We start from the raw sequence: 12,500 nt of genomic DNA, 5'->3' as shown, positions 1-12,500 counted from the left end.
GAACACCTGGGAAAAAACTGGTGCACCAGGTATATACAGGACCTTTGGAAAGGAAAAGGTCTGAGAAAAACCCAAATGTGTAGGAGAAAAGAACACGGCGGACTGAAGCCGTGGACCCTATCGGCCGCAATCATGAGCGGCGGAATAACAGACTGTCAGCCAAGGACAGTCACACCGAAGGTGGTGCCATCAGAAGGAGGAGGGTGAAACATCACGAGAATAAAACCTCTGGAATATAGAGGATTGCGCCCAGGCGGTGGCCCAGAGGATGTCGGGTACAGAGGCTCCCGTCCGACAGGCAGCGGAGGTGGCCGCACTACGTGTGGAATGCGCCGTGAAAAACGATGGTGTCCACACCAGCATCCAACATGGAAGTGAGGAGCCACCTCAGCGGCAACGGTGCTCGGTGAGACCAGCTTGTGAGGACGTCGGAGCGACAGCAGCAGAGGGTTGGCAGACGCGGCGGCAGCGGGCGGGAAACTCTCTCTCTCTGTGCGAGCAGAATACTGCCTTAGAGCATCCACACACAACGGAGGGTGCTGAGGGCAAGCAGGGAAGACAAACTGCTTGGCTGGATCACCGACGCGCTGATTCTGGGTAAAAGTGGGGATCCCAAATGAAGCAGCGTTGACAATAATGTCCATAAAACGAACATCGAGCTTCTGCAGCTCAGAGCAACGCCGGGCACCCGTCAGAGCCAGCAGCATAGTCAACCTGAGAGTCAGTTCTTTGAGAGACTCATGCGTGAAGGACATGTTCCGGAACCGATCCAGGACTGCCTGTACATTCCACATGCTGCCATAGCACGGCTGAGAAGGACGGAACTGGTATGCACCGGGTAGCATATGAGACACCAGAGGATGCGGGCCAACCACAACGCCATCGATGGGAGAAAGCGTCATTGACATGGCTGACCGGTACAACCCGAGCGTATGATACAGTCGAGCCAGACGGAATGAAGAGGTCAGAAAATCGAGGACCTCTGAGAGAACACCCAGGGAAGCAATTTGCCGTGTGGCACACCAATCACACCATGTGTTCCATGCCGACTGATACACACGGTCGGTGAGGGAACGCCAGGACGCCAAGAGTAGGTTGGCAGGGTCGTCCGAAACTCCGCTGCGGCTGTTACTAGCCCGGAGAGTTTCCATGCGACCAGGGTGAAGTGAGCTGACTGTACTGACGGGTGAACTTTGTGATCTGGACCAGCGAACAAGACCGGAGAGGTTGACAGCACACGCGGAATGTCCACCACGAGTGCCAAGAGAGCTGGAACCCAAGCCTGGCCGGGCCAAAGCGGAGTGACCATGACTATGGATGGGATCTCCTGTAGAACAACCCTGGCCGGGCATTTGCCAATCAGATAGATTGGAGGGAAGGCATAGACTTGCAGGCAGGACCAGTCGAGACGGAAGGCATGCGGGCTGTGTGCATATGGGCGCCAACTGACGTACGTGTGCAGTCAAAAGTTAGTGCGAGATGCAAACAGGTCGCAGGTACTCGGTCACATGATCTGGTGATCCTGGAAAACTGACCGGTCGAGCATCCAGGCGCTGGTATCGGTGTGATGGCGAGAGTGATAATCGGCAACTGTATTCACTGCATCAGGTAGATATTGGGAATCAAAGTGATATCTCTGAGCAGACTGACACCACTCCCACAGCGTGGCAGCTATCCTGTCTAATGTCGGTGATGAACGGCTGCCAGTGCGAGGCAAACAGGGAACAGCCACACGTTAGTCGAGCTGCAGGAGAATACTGCCCTGGTATAGAGAAGGCGCTAGCGACTGGACAGCATACTGGGCTGTGAGCGGTTCCGGGACATTCATGTGAAGCTGGGGACATTCATGTGAAGCTGTTTCTCGGCAGATGTCCATCAGCCGCCTGTGGTGACATTGGCATTATCCACTAATGAATCTCGGCATGGCACTCATGACTGAGAGTAATCTGTAAGTGTAAAAGGGACCCTGCCGTAGGAACGTGGTTTTCAAACACTGCAAGCGACGATAGTTAAGTGATGCAGGAACCATGGTGGACACCATCATGCCCACAATTGACGCAATACCCAGAAGACATACGGTGTGAGCAGCCAGCAGACGCGCACATTGTTGTTGAAGCGTGGATGCTTTCGAGTCTGACCATGAGAACTCCATGGTGACGGAGTTGACCTGAATACCCAGGTATTGTATCTGCCTGGTGGGAATCAGATACGACTGCGTCCAGTTGATGTCGAACCCAAGACCAATCAGCAGATGAAGAATGGTAGCAACAGGGCGAAACAGGTCGGACGTTGTCTGTGCCATGATAAATACGTCGGCGAGGTAAATAACCAGGTGTAGGCCGAGCGAACGTACCATCTTCACCACAGGGTGCAGAGTCAGTCTTGGTGAATACTCTGGCCTCTGGGACCACTGCGCAAGCCAAACGGTAGACAGTTAAACTGGGAAATCTGTTGATGCCACTGAAAACTGGAGAAACTGACGATCAAGCCGCTGGACTGGAGAAATAAGCATCTCTTAAGTCTATCCCGATCATCACATCCCCTAGCTGCAGGTGATCCGGCATTGTCTTCAATGACTCCAGCGCGAAGTGGTGATACTACAGATAGCTGTTCAGCGCTCGGAGGTTGATAATTGTGGGGGCCGGGGTTTGCCATTATTAAAATTATTTCTTTTCTTTTTGTTTTGTCTTCACACATTCGTCACTCTGTGAAATGCCACGAATGATAGCAAATTGCCGTGTACCACAAAAAGCCATTGGCAAAACAAACCAATGCATGGCTCGTAATTATTACTCTTACTCAGGACCGCCGGATGCAGCGTTTGAGTGGTCCGGTAGTATCATGGCCGTTATACTTTGTGTATGGTATGACGGGTACACCTGCCCTCCACAGTAGGAAACACGTGTTCGTGGCTGAAAAGTTGGTCCGGTAATAACCTGACCAGCTCCGGCGGCCTGTTATTAATTGCACATCACGGCAGTATGCTACAAGCACAATTGACAAACATGTCACCCGGCAACAGCAAACGAGTGCGCGTTACAGGATTGGCCTGGCAACTTCAAACAGGCGCAATTGACAAACATGGTGCTCCGCTGGGCAACGTCAACGGGAATGCACCAATACAAACACAGCCCCGGCATCAGCAAACGGGAACACCGTTACAAATATGGTGCCCCGGTAAACTCAACGGGAGCGCACTAATACAAGCTGGCCTGGTAGCTTCAAACAGGCACAACTGACAAACGTGGTGCTCCGCTCGGCAACTTCAGCGTGAGTGCACCAATGCAAACACGGCCCCGGCAACAGCGAACGGGAAAGCCGTTATAAACATGGTGACCGGAAAACTCAACGGGAACACACCAATGCAAGCTGGCCTGGCAACTGTAAAGCGGCACAACTGACAAATGTGGTGCCCCGCTGGGCAACTTGAACGGGAATGCACCAATACAAACACGGCCCCGGCAACAGCAGACGGGAACGCCGTTTCAAACATGGTGCCCCGGCAAACTCAACGGGAACGCACCAATACAAGCTGGCCTGGCAACTTCAAACAGGCACAACTGACAAACGTGGTGCCCGGCTGGGCAACTTCAACGGGAATGCACCAATCATGTGACAAACACGGCCACGGCAACAGCAAACGGAATCGCCGTTACAAATATGGTGCCCCGGCAAACTCCACGGGAACGCACCAAGCTGGCCTAGCAAATGGGTACACTGTTACAACATCAGACCATCACATCAAGATGCTGCTGCGGCAACAATGTATATGTAGCAGCAATACAGCAGACATGTGAGGTGGATGTGATTGGGACCGTTTGGCCCGCGTGCTACGCCCGAGGTGGTGGCAAGTAACACTGTCCTGATGTGAGGACTCCGAGTCGGCACTAGCATCTGAGCTCTGACTAGAACTAGACCAGTCTAGAGACTAGAGTAGTGCTCACCCTCATCTGAGTCGGAGTATGCCGGTCTTTGACTGAGAACAGTCAGACTCACACTCGGAGGCACTGGCAACAGTGTCCGCCGGACTCGTAGGCACTTAGGCCAAGCAGGTCGTGAGGCCGTTCAGGCCGTTTAGGCCGGTAGTGCTCGTCACATTTAAGGACGCACTATGGTGCCGACAAGGTGCCGGGCTGGAGCCACCAGCCACTCGTGTCCTGGCTTCGCCAGAAACATCACACGACCAAAGTCACGGCGTGACTCGCGTGGACGCAAAACACTCAAAGCACCCGGCCCATCTTGGGGTGTCATCACACGCCCGCATCCACGGCTCAGGGGGTTTCGACCGCATCGGCCGGCACGTGGGCAAGGCGGCGAGCCGCCTGATCATCGTCACGCAAAGACTCTAACAGCTTCTCCATCGCTGAGAGTCTAAGACGGTGAAAGGAAAATATCCAAGGCACTTCTTGTTCGAGCATGAAAAAAGGCCTGAAGGGCCTTGGATGAGCTGCATCAAGTACAGCTTCATTAGAATATTGAACTTTAAAAAAATGCTGTGTTCGAGCATGAAATCGCGTAAATCGCGAGGGCTAGACATAGTTATATCTCACCGGAAACTCCGACATGCAACTCACTCAAGTCAATCATACTTCGGCAAAAGAAAAAGACAAAAACATCAGGTTCCTAAATATCAGCATAAGCAACTAAACAAACGCTGGTAGATACAATATAGTTACCTGCGGGAAGGACTGGTTCAGCTTGACTGCACGGTAACACATCTCCACCATCGTCCTCCATGTCAACTTCATCTAATGCAGGGAATACAGGGTACAGCGACAGTGAGAAGAGAGAGCGAGAGCGAGAGAGAGAGAGAGAGAGAGAGAGAGAGAGAGAGAGAGAGAGAGAGAGAGAGAGAGAGAGAGAGAGAGAGAGAGAGAGAGAGATAGAGATAGAGATAGAGAGAGCGAGAGAGAGAGCGAGAGAGCGAGAGAGAGAGAGAGAGAGAGAGAGAGAGAGAGAGAGAGAGAGAGAGAGAGAGAGAGAGAGAGAGAGAGAGAGAGAGAGAGAGAGAGAGAGAGACAACATGTTCGGACAAGTGTAACACTGACACATGTACAAGAGGGTATAGACTATTTTGCACCACCCCTCCCCCCCCCCCCCCCCCCCTCTCCACCACCTGTTCAAAAGCACCCTCTTACCCTACACACCACCTGCCCAGAATCACACTAACACCAGGCCGCCATGCTTTTGCTTGAAAGGGGCAGGTGTGTGTGTGTGTGTGTGTGCGCGGGGAGGGGGAGGGTCATCTCGCCACATGCAGACCAACTGGGAAGCTCACCTTCATCTTCCTCCATCGCTTGAGTTGTCTTGCGGCATGCTGGCATATCTATTGCAGTTGCTGCTGTCGAAGCAACCATGGCAGACGCAGCAGGAAAACCAGCCATGGACGATGAGGCCGCACCTCCTGAAGACGCCACCGCGCGTCTCGACATTGTGGATTTGCCAGCCACAGCCGGCGACTTGGACGACATTGAACCCAGCGCAACGTGCGAGAGTGATTTACCTTGCTGATGAGTGGAGGTTGCCAGCAGGGGCGACCGCATCGACGGCGACACGGAGGAGACAACGCCAGAGGAGTGTTGTCTCGTGCCTATCGTCACCGGGCTTACAGCGGAGGCGGAAGAGCGTTTGCGTGGTGACGAACGTTTGGTACCAGACATTGCCGCTTCGGATAAACTACTTCGTTGCTGTTGCTGCTGCTGCTGCTGCTGCTGAGGTTGTTGCTGTTGTTGTTCGACAAATTCTTGTGCGGACAATTAGAAACACAGAGAGAACAGAGGTGAGTAAACCCACGATGGGGACGGCTACTCTGACAAGGAGACCACTTGTCCCAGAGGACCGCTAAACACCACAGCAATCGGGTCTTTAAAATTCACGGTTCGCGTCAGACTCGGCTGAGGCCGAGTTTTCCGCATCGCACATACACCAGCAGCAGCAGCAGCAGCAGCAAGAGCAGCAGCAGCAATAGCAGCAGCAGCAATAGTCCTTATGCACATTGTACAGATGTACGAAGTTCTGTACTAGGGCCGTAGGTGTGTACATACCCGGTTGGGTGTTCATTGTGTGCTATACATGCGTGTTAGACCCATTTAGCCTCATAATTCGCGGCGAACAATCACTTTTCCAGCTTCTTCACTTTGGGATTGAACTAACAACTCGCTAGATCACTGTCGAAAAAGTGTTCGTATGAAATGCCTTCAGGGCCCATTTCGCTGTGGAAATAGCAATAAACACAATAGGGTCCTGCACATTCAACACCCAGCCGGGTCTACGGGATTCTACGGGATTTCGTGCATCTGTACAACGTGCAATAGGCCTATAGCAGCAGCCACAACAGCAGTCACAACAGCAACAGCAGCAATAGCAGGAGCAGTAGCATCACATTCTCAAAACCACTATCATCCATACCTTGTTGACTCAGCGCCATTTTCAAGGAAACGACAAACTCCGGCGTGAGTGATATCTGCGAGCTCTTGCACCTAGGCACCATAACCATGACAACACATAATGAAGGGCAACAATGACCACCGGATGTAGAAAAGAAGGCAGGTTTCTAGCACACAGACTCACACTCAATGGATTGTACAGGCATGAGTACTACACACACTTGTAAAAGTTGTAGTGTATACTGATTGTCACAGCATTGTCTCTACCATTAAAACATGTGCGTTTGGTATCGGCTGACTCCCGTCCTACGTTGAGAGTTTTCCCCACCAGGACCAGGGTTCAGGGTCTCATGCACGGAGCAGCCCTGAAATACGCCTGTCTCAACACCCCACAATGCCAGCCACTACGTGCCTCCACTCAGCTTGCTGCTTGAACACATCACATCTACCCTTGGGATGGTTTGTAATCCTGATGCATAGCAATTCAAACAAAGCCCTAGTAGACACACACACACACACACACACACACACACACACACACACACACACACACACACACACACACGTGCACACACACACGCACACACACACACACACACACACACACACGCACACACACACACACACACACACACACACACACACACGTGCACACACACACACACACGCACACACGCACACACACACACACACGCACACACACACACACACACACACACACACACACACACACACACACACATACACATACACACACATACACACACGCACACCAGCCTACTAACCTCTGCTCCTTTCCTTTACACTTGACAGTATAAGTAACGGCCGGTAGAATTCCAACAGAGGAAACAACCTCAGCTGAATCCAGGGACAGAGGGATAGAGAACGGGAGATTTACAAAACGAGAGAAAGAGAGAGTTTACAAAACGAGAGAAAGAGAGAGAGAGAGAGAGAGAGAGAGAGAGAGAGAGAGAGAGAGAGAGAGAGATTGTGAGAGGGAGAGAAAACGAGCTTCAAGCAATAGGGTGCCAGTTCCAGAGCAATGCTGTTTCACAATATGCAAGAAGAAAAATTAGAGAAAGAGACAGAGTTTTCCACTTACCGGGATCACAGTATCCCGACCTGTTCTGAACAAGGATTTCCTGACCGACCGGAATGATGACCTAACAACAAACAGTGATAATTGACAATGGACATGACAATGTCTTACACTAGTATAACAACTGTAAAACTGCATGCGAATACACACGTCTACAGCTGTGCACGTGGGCATACGTACGTACACACGCGTGTGAGGACACACACACACACACACACACACACACGTACACACACACGTACACACACACACACCATGAACTATCATATCCGGGCTGCAACCGAGCCAGACGCATCAGAAGGAGCATTGTGCGGAGCAGTGGCCTACCTCAGGCATGATATCCAGCTCTGCTACATCCGCCTTCGCACCATCATCATAGTGTATGGTGAAGCTAAGTTTGATATAGAGCAAACACACACGCATAGCATGACGAGTTTAAATGTTGCAGTTCACACGATACTCAGTCAAAATAAATTCTTCTGAAGCGTACAGCACAGCCTGATAAACAAGAAAACCGTCTGGGAGCACATTCCCGTTTCTCTTATTACTTTCGGTTCGCGGTAGGAAAGATTTCCGTGGGTCGTAGTAACCAATGAAACTGGAAAAATAGTCCTAAGACAGCTCTGAGTAGACTTCAAGACTGTGTCTCTTTGATTCCCACGCGAATCCCACGGTGGCATTCGCCAAAATAAAGGATGGCATTTCAGTGAACAGAACAAAGGACGATCTTTCCATAGACACACGTACGAGTATATGCACACCTTTGGAACTTTGGATGCCCATTGCTCCGTGCACATACACACACACACACACACGCGCACGCACGCACGCACGCACACACGCACACAAACACACACACACACGCGCGAGCGCACGCGCACACACACCATCACCATCATCACACGCACTAAAAGCTCACCACTTGCGCTGCGACTTCAACGCGCCGACAACACCGGTGTAGAAGTGGTTGTCTTTGAAACGAGCAAACACTCTCTGACCAGCATGCAGTGCGGGGTCAGACACCGTTGCAGATGGTTTTGCCGTACTAACAGTATCACTAAGCCGTTGTCGAGTGCGATTGGCCGTCACCAGGTGTAGCTGATCGGCAAACTCCACGCGCCGTCCGAGCGTTCTCTGTTTGTGCGATGCCGATGTGCTGCTACTGCTGCTGCTGGTGGATGTGCTTGTTTGTTCGCCGCTAGTGATGCTGGTGCTGCTGGGTATGGGAGCCACTACAGTACTGGCGATATCGCCTCCAGCGGCACGCGCCGTCGTCGTTGACGAATCCAATATTGCCGCACGTCGGCGTGAGAACGTCTCGCGGCCGGCCAGCACAGACTCGCTGGAGCGGCGACTGGTTGCCTCGGCGCCGCTACCACGACGATGAGCCAGCGGTGACGGCAACGGGACCTCCGGCGAGAATATGCCGGTCGTCGGCGTGGTGCCTGTGATGGAGGCATGGCGTGATGATGATGTCGATGGTGAGAGAGTGATACTGGTATGCTGGAACAGTGGAACAGGCAGGTAGTGTACATGTAGAAGTGTATACAAACACACACACCCACGCACACGCACGCACGCACCCACGCGCGCGCGCGCGCACGCACACACACACACACACACACACACACATGCCCACGCACACATACACACACACACACACAAATCTGCAAAGAGGAAGGTGGGCGTGCGTGTGTGTGCATGTGTGTGTGTGTGTGTGTCTGTGTCTGAGCATAGTCGCCTCTAGACGCGGATACCTTTGTGTTCAAAATGCACAGCAGTGACACTCTGATCAGACACCGGGTAACTTCAACACCAGTTCAAGGTGAACTGCACCTCGGCGCGAACTCTCTGACAAAACGTATGCCCAGTACCGCCACCCCCATCCCCGCGCTCATGGAGAACGGCAAAGAGTGAGTATGAGAGGCACATTGTACTTCTTGTCCAAACCTACTTCAGTATTTTCCGCAGGATAAGCCACACTTCGTTCGGCTCGGTACACAAGAGACCAGTAGTTCATTGGTTAGAATACACCAAGTAGAAGTGTCAGTAATCCACCCCAAATAACTCTGCACGGCATACACTACGATGATCACCCTGAGGATGGGAAATGCCCAAAAATATGGTGAACAGTCTAAATGACGCATGCAGCAAAGAGACCGTACTTTGAATGTTTGAGTTGAGGTATCCTATCGTTGAAATTAAATGTGGGTCAGTTGCCTGAAGATTGCCATCTGACATGAAACTTTTAGTTACAACAATCCAGACGCGTGGTGCTCTGTGACTCGTGTGTTACTGCTCTGCTTCCACATTGAGCACTCTATCGAACCGGAGGACTCCGCTCTCTGTGGTGGTTGGTAGATATCGACAACAAATCTAGGTGCAGTTTAAACGACAGTACGGTGTATACCCCGGACATACCATACTAGTAAGTGAATTGCACTGTATAAGAACTTGCTCCCTCACTCACCGTGGTTAGCCGAGGGCGCAAAGCAGTTGCCAACGTCAGCTCCTCTTCGGCCTGCGTGTTTGGCAGCTGTGATGCTGACTGGGAGTCGAACGATCTGAAGATGTCGGACGTAATCGACGTCTCGGGATTACGCTTGGCTGCTGGGCCATCGACCTCCGAAGAGTCGCTTTCGGTCGGCTGCCCGTAAAACGAGGATGGCGATGTTGCTCGCTGTGCAGATGAACGATGAGTCGACAGCGCACTTGGCTCAGGATACTGTACGCTGGATAGAGTTACGGCTGTTGTCAGTGGCGAAGGAGGTGGTTTTGCACGAGATGTTTGTATGACAGTGGACGCATGTGATTCCTCGGTAACCGGTGGTTCCGCCGCGGTGCCGAGTAACACGGGATTCGGCGGCTCCACGACCGCTTGACGGCGACTGCGCAGGCCGGAACCTTTGCGTGCACTTGCGCCGGCGTCAGCTTGCTTCTTCCTCTTCGGTTCATTGCCTTCGCCGGGGCTTAGGGCTTGGCGACGCTTTCCCCGACGCCCAAGTGACAATGGCTCCGCTGGCTCAGCAGCGAGGGCAGGTGCTGGTGACGCGGACGCAGAGAACGAGAGCTGGCGTACTAGCGGGTCTGGCTGCTCGTCTTGTTTCGGCGAGTCGTCACCGACTGAAAACTGCACGTCGAGAATACTGTCAGCAACGTGAGCTAAGGTAGCGTGAGCGCCCGATGGGGTGGCGAATGGAGAGGGTGCAGCCGGCCGGACTGGTTCTTCGGCTTGTTCTAACTCGTGTGTTTCTTGCTGTTTGTCTTTCCGTTTCTGTTTCTGTTGCTGTTTCTGTTTCTGTTGCTTTTCCTGTTGCTGTTGTTGACGCTGTTTCTGCTGCTCCTGTTGCTGTTCCTCTTGCCGTTTCTGACGGAGTTGTCGCTCCTCCTCCTGCTGCTTCTGACGCAGCTGTTCTTGCTCCTGCTGTTTCTGACGCAGTTGTTCTTGCTCCTGCTGCTTCTGGTGCAGTTGATCTTGCTCCTGTTGTCTCTGACGCAGCCGTTGTTCCTCTTGTTCCTGCTCAAGCTCTAACTGCCGCTGCAATTCCAGCTGCCGCTGTTTTTCTTCCTGCTGCTTTTGCTTCTTGGTCATCTTCTTCTGCTTCTTCTGGCGCTGAGGTTGCTGATTCTCCGTGCTGCTCGTCGCAGAAGGCGGTTGTGGCACGGAGGCGGCTTGTTTCTTAGACGTGCCGTCGCCAGAAACACTATCCCGTTCCCGCTGCACAGTGGGTGAGGAAGCAACGAGGGACGGCTGAGGAGTAAGTGCGGCAGGGGCAGCCACGGCTACATGCTGCACCGTCTCCTGACCGACAACGCCACCACCGGACTGCAATACAGTGTCATGGACGGCGACACTCGAAGCGGAGCGTGACAGCGACACGGAGCCGTGCTGCTGTGCCGGTGTAAGCGACGCCGCTACTGCTGCTGCAGCTGCTGGCAGAATGGAGACGGGAACATGAGCGCCGACCGGCGACAGGAAACCCACCGGAGTGGTAGTCGTTGTTTGCTGCGACACGAGATGCTCTGGTGCCACGGCAACATAGCTGATACTCTCCCGTGTCTGACGCTCCACTTTGGGATCCTCTTCTTCCTGCGGGCGACAGCAGAACAGAAAACTATTGTAGTATTGTTTGCTGCATCCGAGCCTCCGGATCCAAAAATTGGGGATTAATTATTTTTTTCGAACACTTTTAAAAGTTATACACCTGATCATGGGGTGGCGGCATCCCACGGAGCGGAATGGCGGTTCTTGACACGCCCTGTACGCGAACCAGTGTAATTTCCTAGAAGTTACTGTAACATGACAATGCAAACATCCAGCAGATCACTGTGCAAAAAAAATATCAGTCAAAAGTCATACTGTATTAACCCTTTGTGGACGGACTGTACGAGTTTCGATCGAAACTTGAAACGCGGATTTTTCTGGGCGCACCGCACGTTTTCGGCGATATTTTTACACAAATCGAAAGACGAAATCCATATCTTCCCAATGGTGCTAAATTCGCCGGGGGTCCCTAGTCAAAATGTTGACCAAATCGGCCGCGCAAGAAAAAAATTGAGAGCTTGCGCGAGCATGCAGAACTAAAATTGCAGTACGAGTACTGTCATGGCACGACGCGGAAACGTCCTCCGCATGGATGCGGTCGATGCCATCGGCATGATTCTGAACTGGAACTCTGACGAGGACAGTTCTGGCGACCCACTTGACGAGTCTGATGATGACGAGTTCGAAGTGGACAGTGATAGTGATGATGATATCCCAGAAATTCAAGAAAACAATTTATCTGATGGATTTGCTGATACTGCTAGTAGCAACAGCGGCGGCGAGGATGATGATGGACAGCTTATCCTATCTACTTTCCGAAAATGTATGGTGTTGTATTGGCTAATGTACACCGATTTCGTGTTATTACTGATTTTCGCATGTCGCTTCTTTCCTGTACAAATTTGGTAGTCCATAAAGGGTTTTTAGTCAACAAGTATTCGGCTCATATTTATTTTCGGCTGTTTTCGGT

At 52.2% G+C, this 12,500-nt stretch overlaps 1 protein-coding gene across 1 annotated transcript in view; it reads right to left on the bottom strand.

Annotated features, from left to right (window-relative positions):
- The window catches only part of LOC135826356 (mucin-17-like), a 49,137-nt gene that overhangs the window by 7,171 nt on the left and 29,466 nt on the right, over positions 1-12,500 (bottom strand). The window contains exons 22-29 of the mRNA XM_065338969.1: positions 9,956-11,575; positions 8,405-8,988; positions 7,813-7,876; positions 7,489-7,549; positions 7,172-7,244; positions 6,409-6,479; positions 5,279-5,743; positions 4,677-4,748 (exon numbers count right to left, since the gene is read on the bottom strand). Of these exons, the coding sequence (XP_065195041.1) occupies positions 4,677-4,748; positions 5,279-5,743; positions 6,409-6,479; positions 7,172-7,244; positions 7,489-7,549; positions 7,813-7,876; positions 8,405-8,988; positions 9,956-11,575 (3,010 nt within the window). The remainder of the gene's footprint in view (positions 1-4,676; positions 4,749-5,278; positions 5,744-6,408; positions 6,480-7,171; positions 7,245-7,488; positions 7,550-7,812; positions 7,877-8,404; positions 8,989-9,955; positions 11,576-12,500) is intronic.

Source organism: Sycon ciliatum, chromosome 10, assembly GCF_964019385.1.
Source record: "Sycon ciliatum chromosome 10, ocSycCili1.1, whole genome shotgun sequence".
NCBI lineage: Eukaryota > Metazoa > Porifera > Calcarea > Leucosolenida > Sycettidae > Sycon > Sycon ciliatum.
This window is presented reverse-complemented; position numbering and strand designations above follow the sequence as displayed.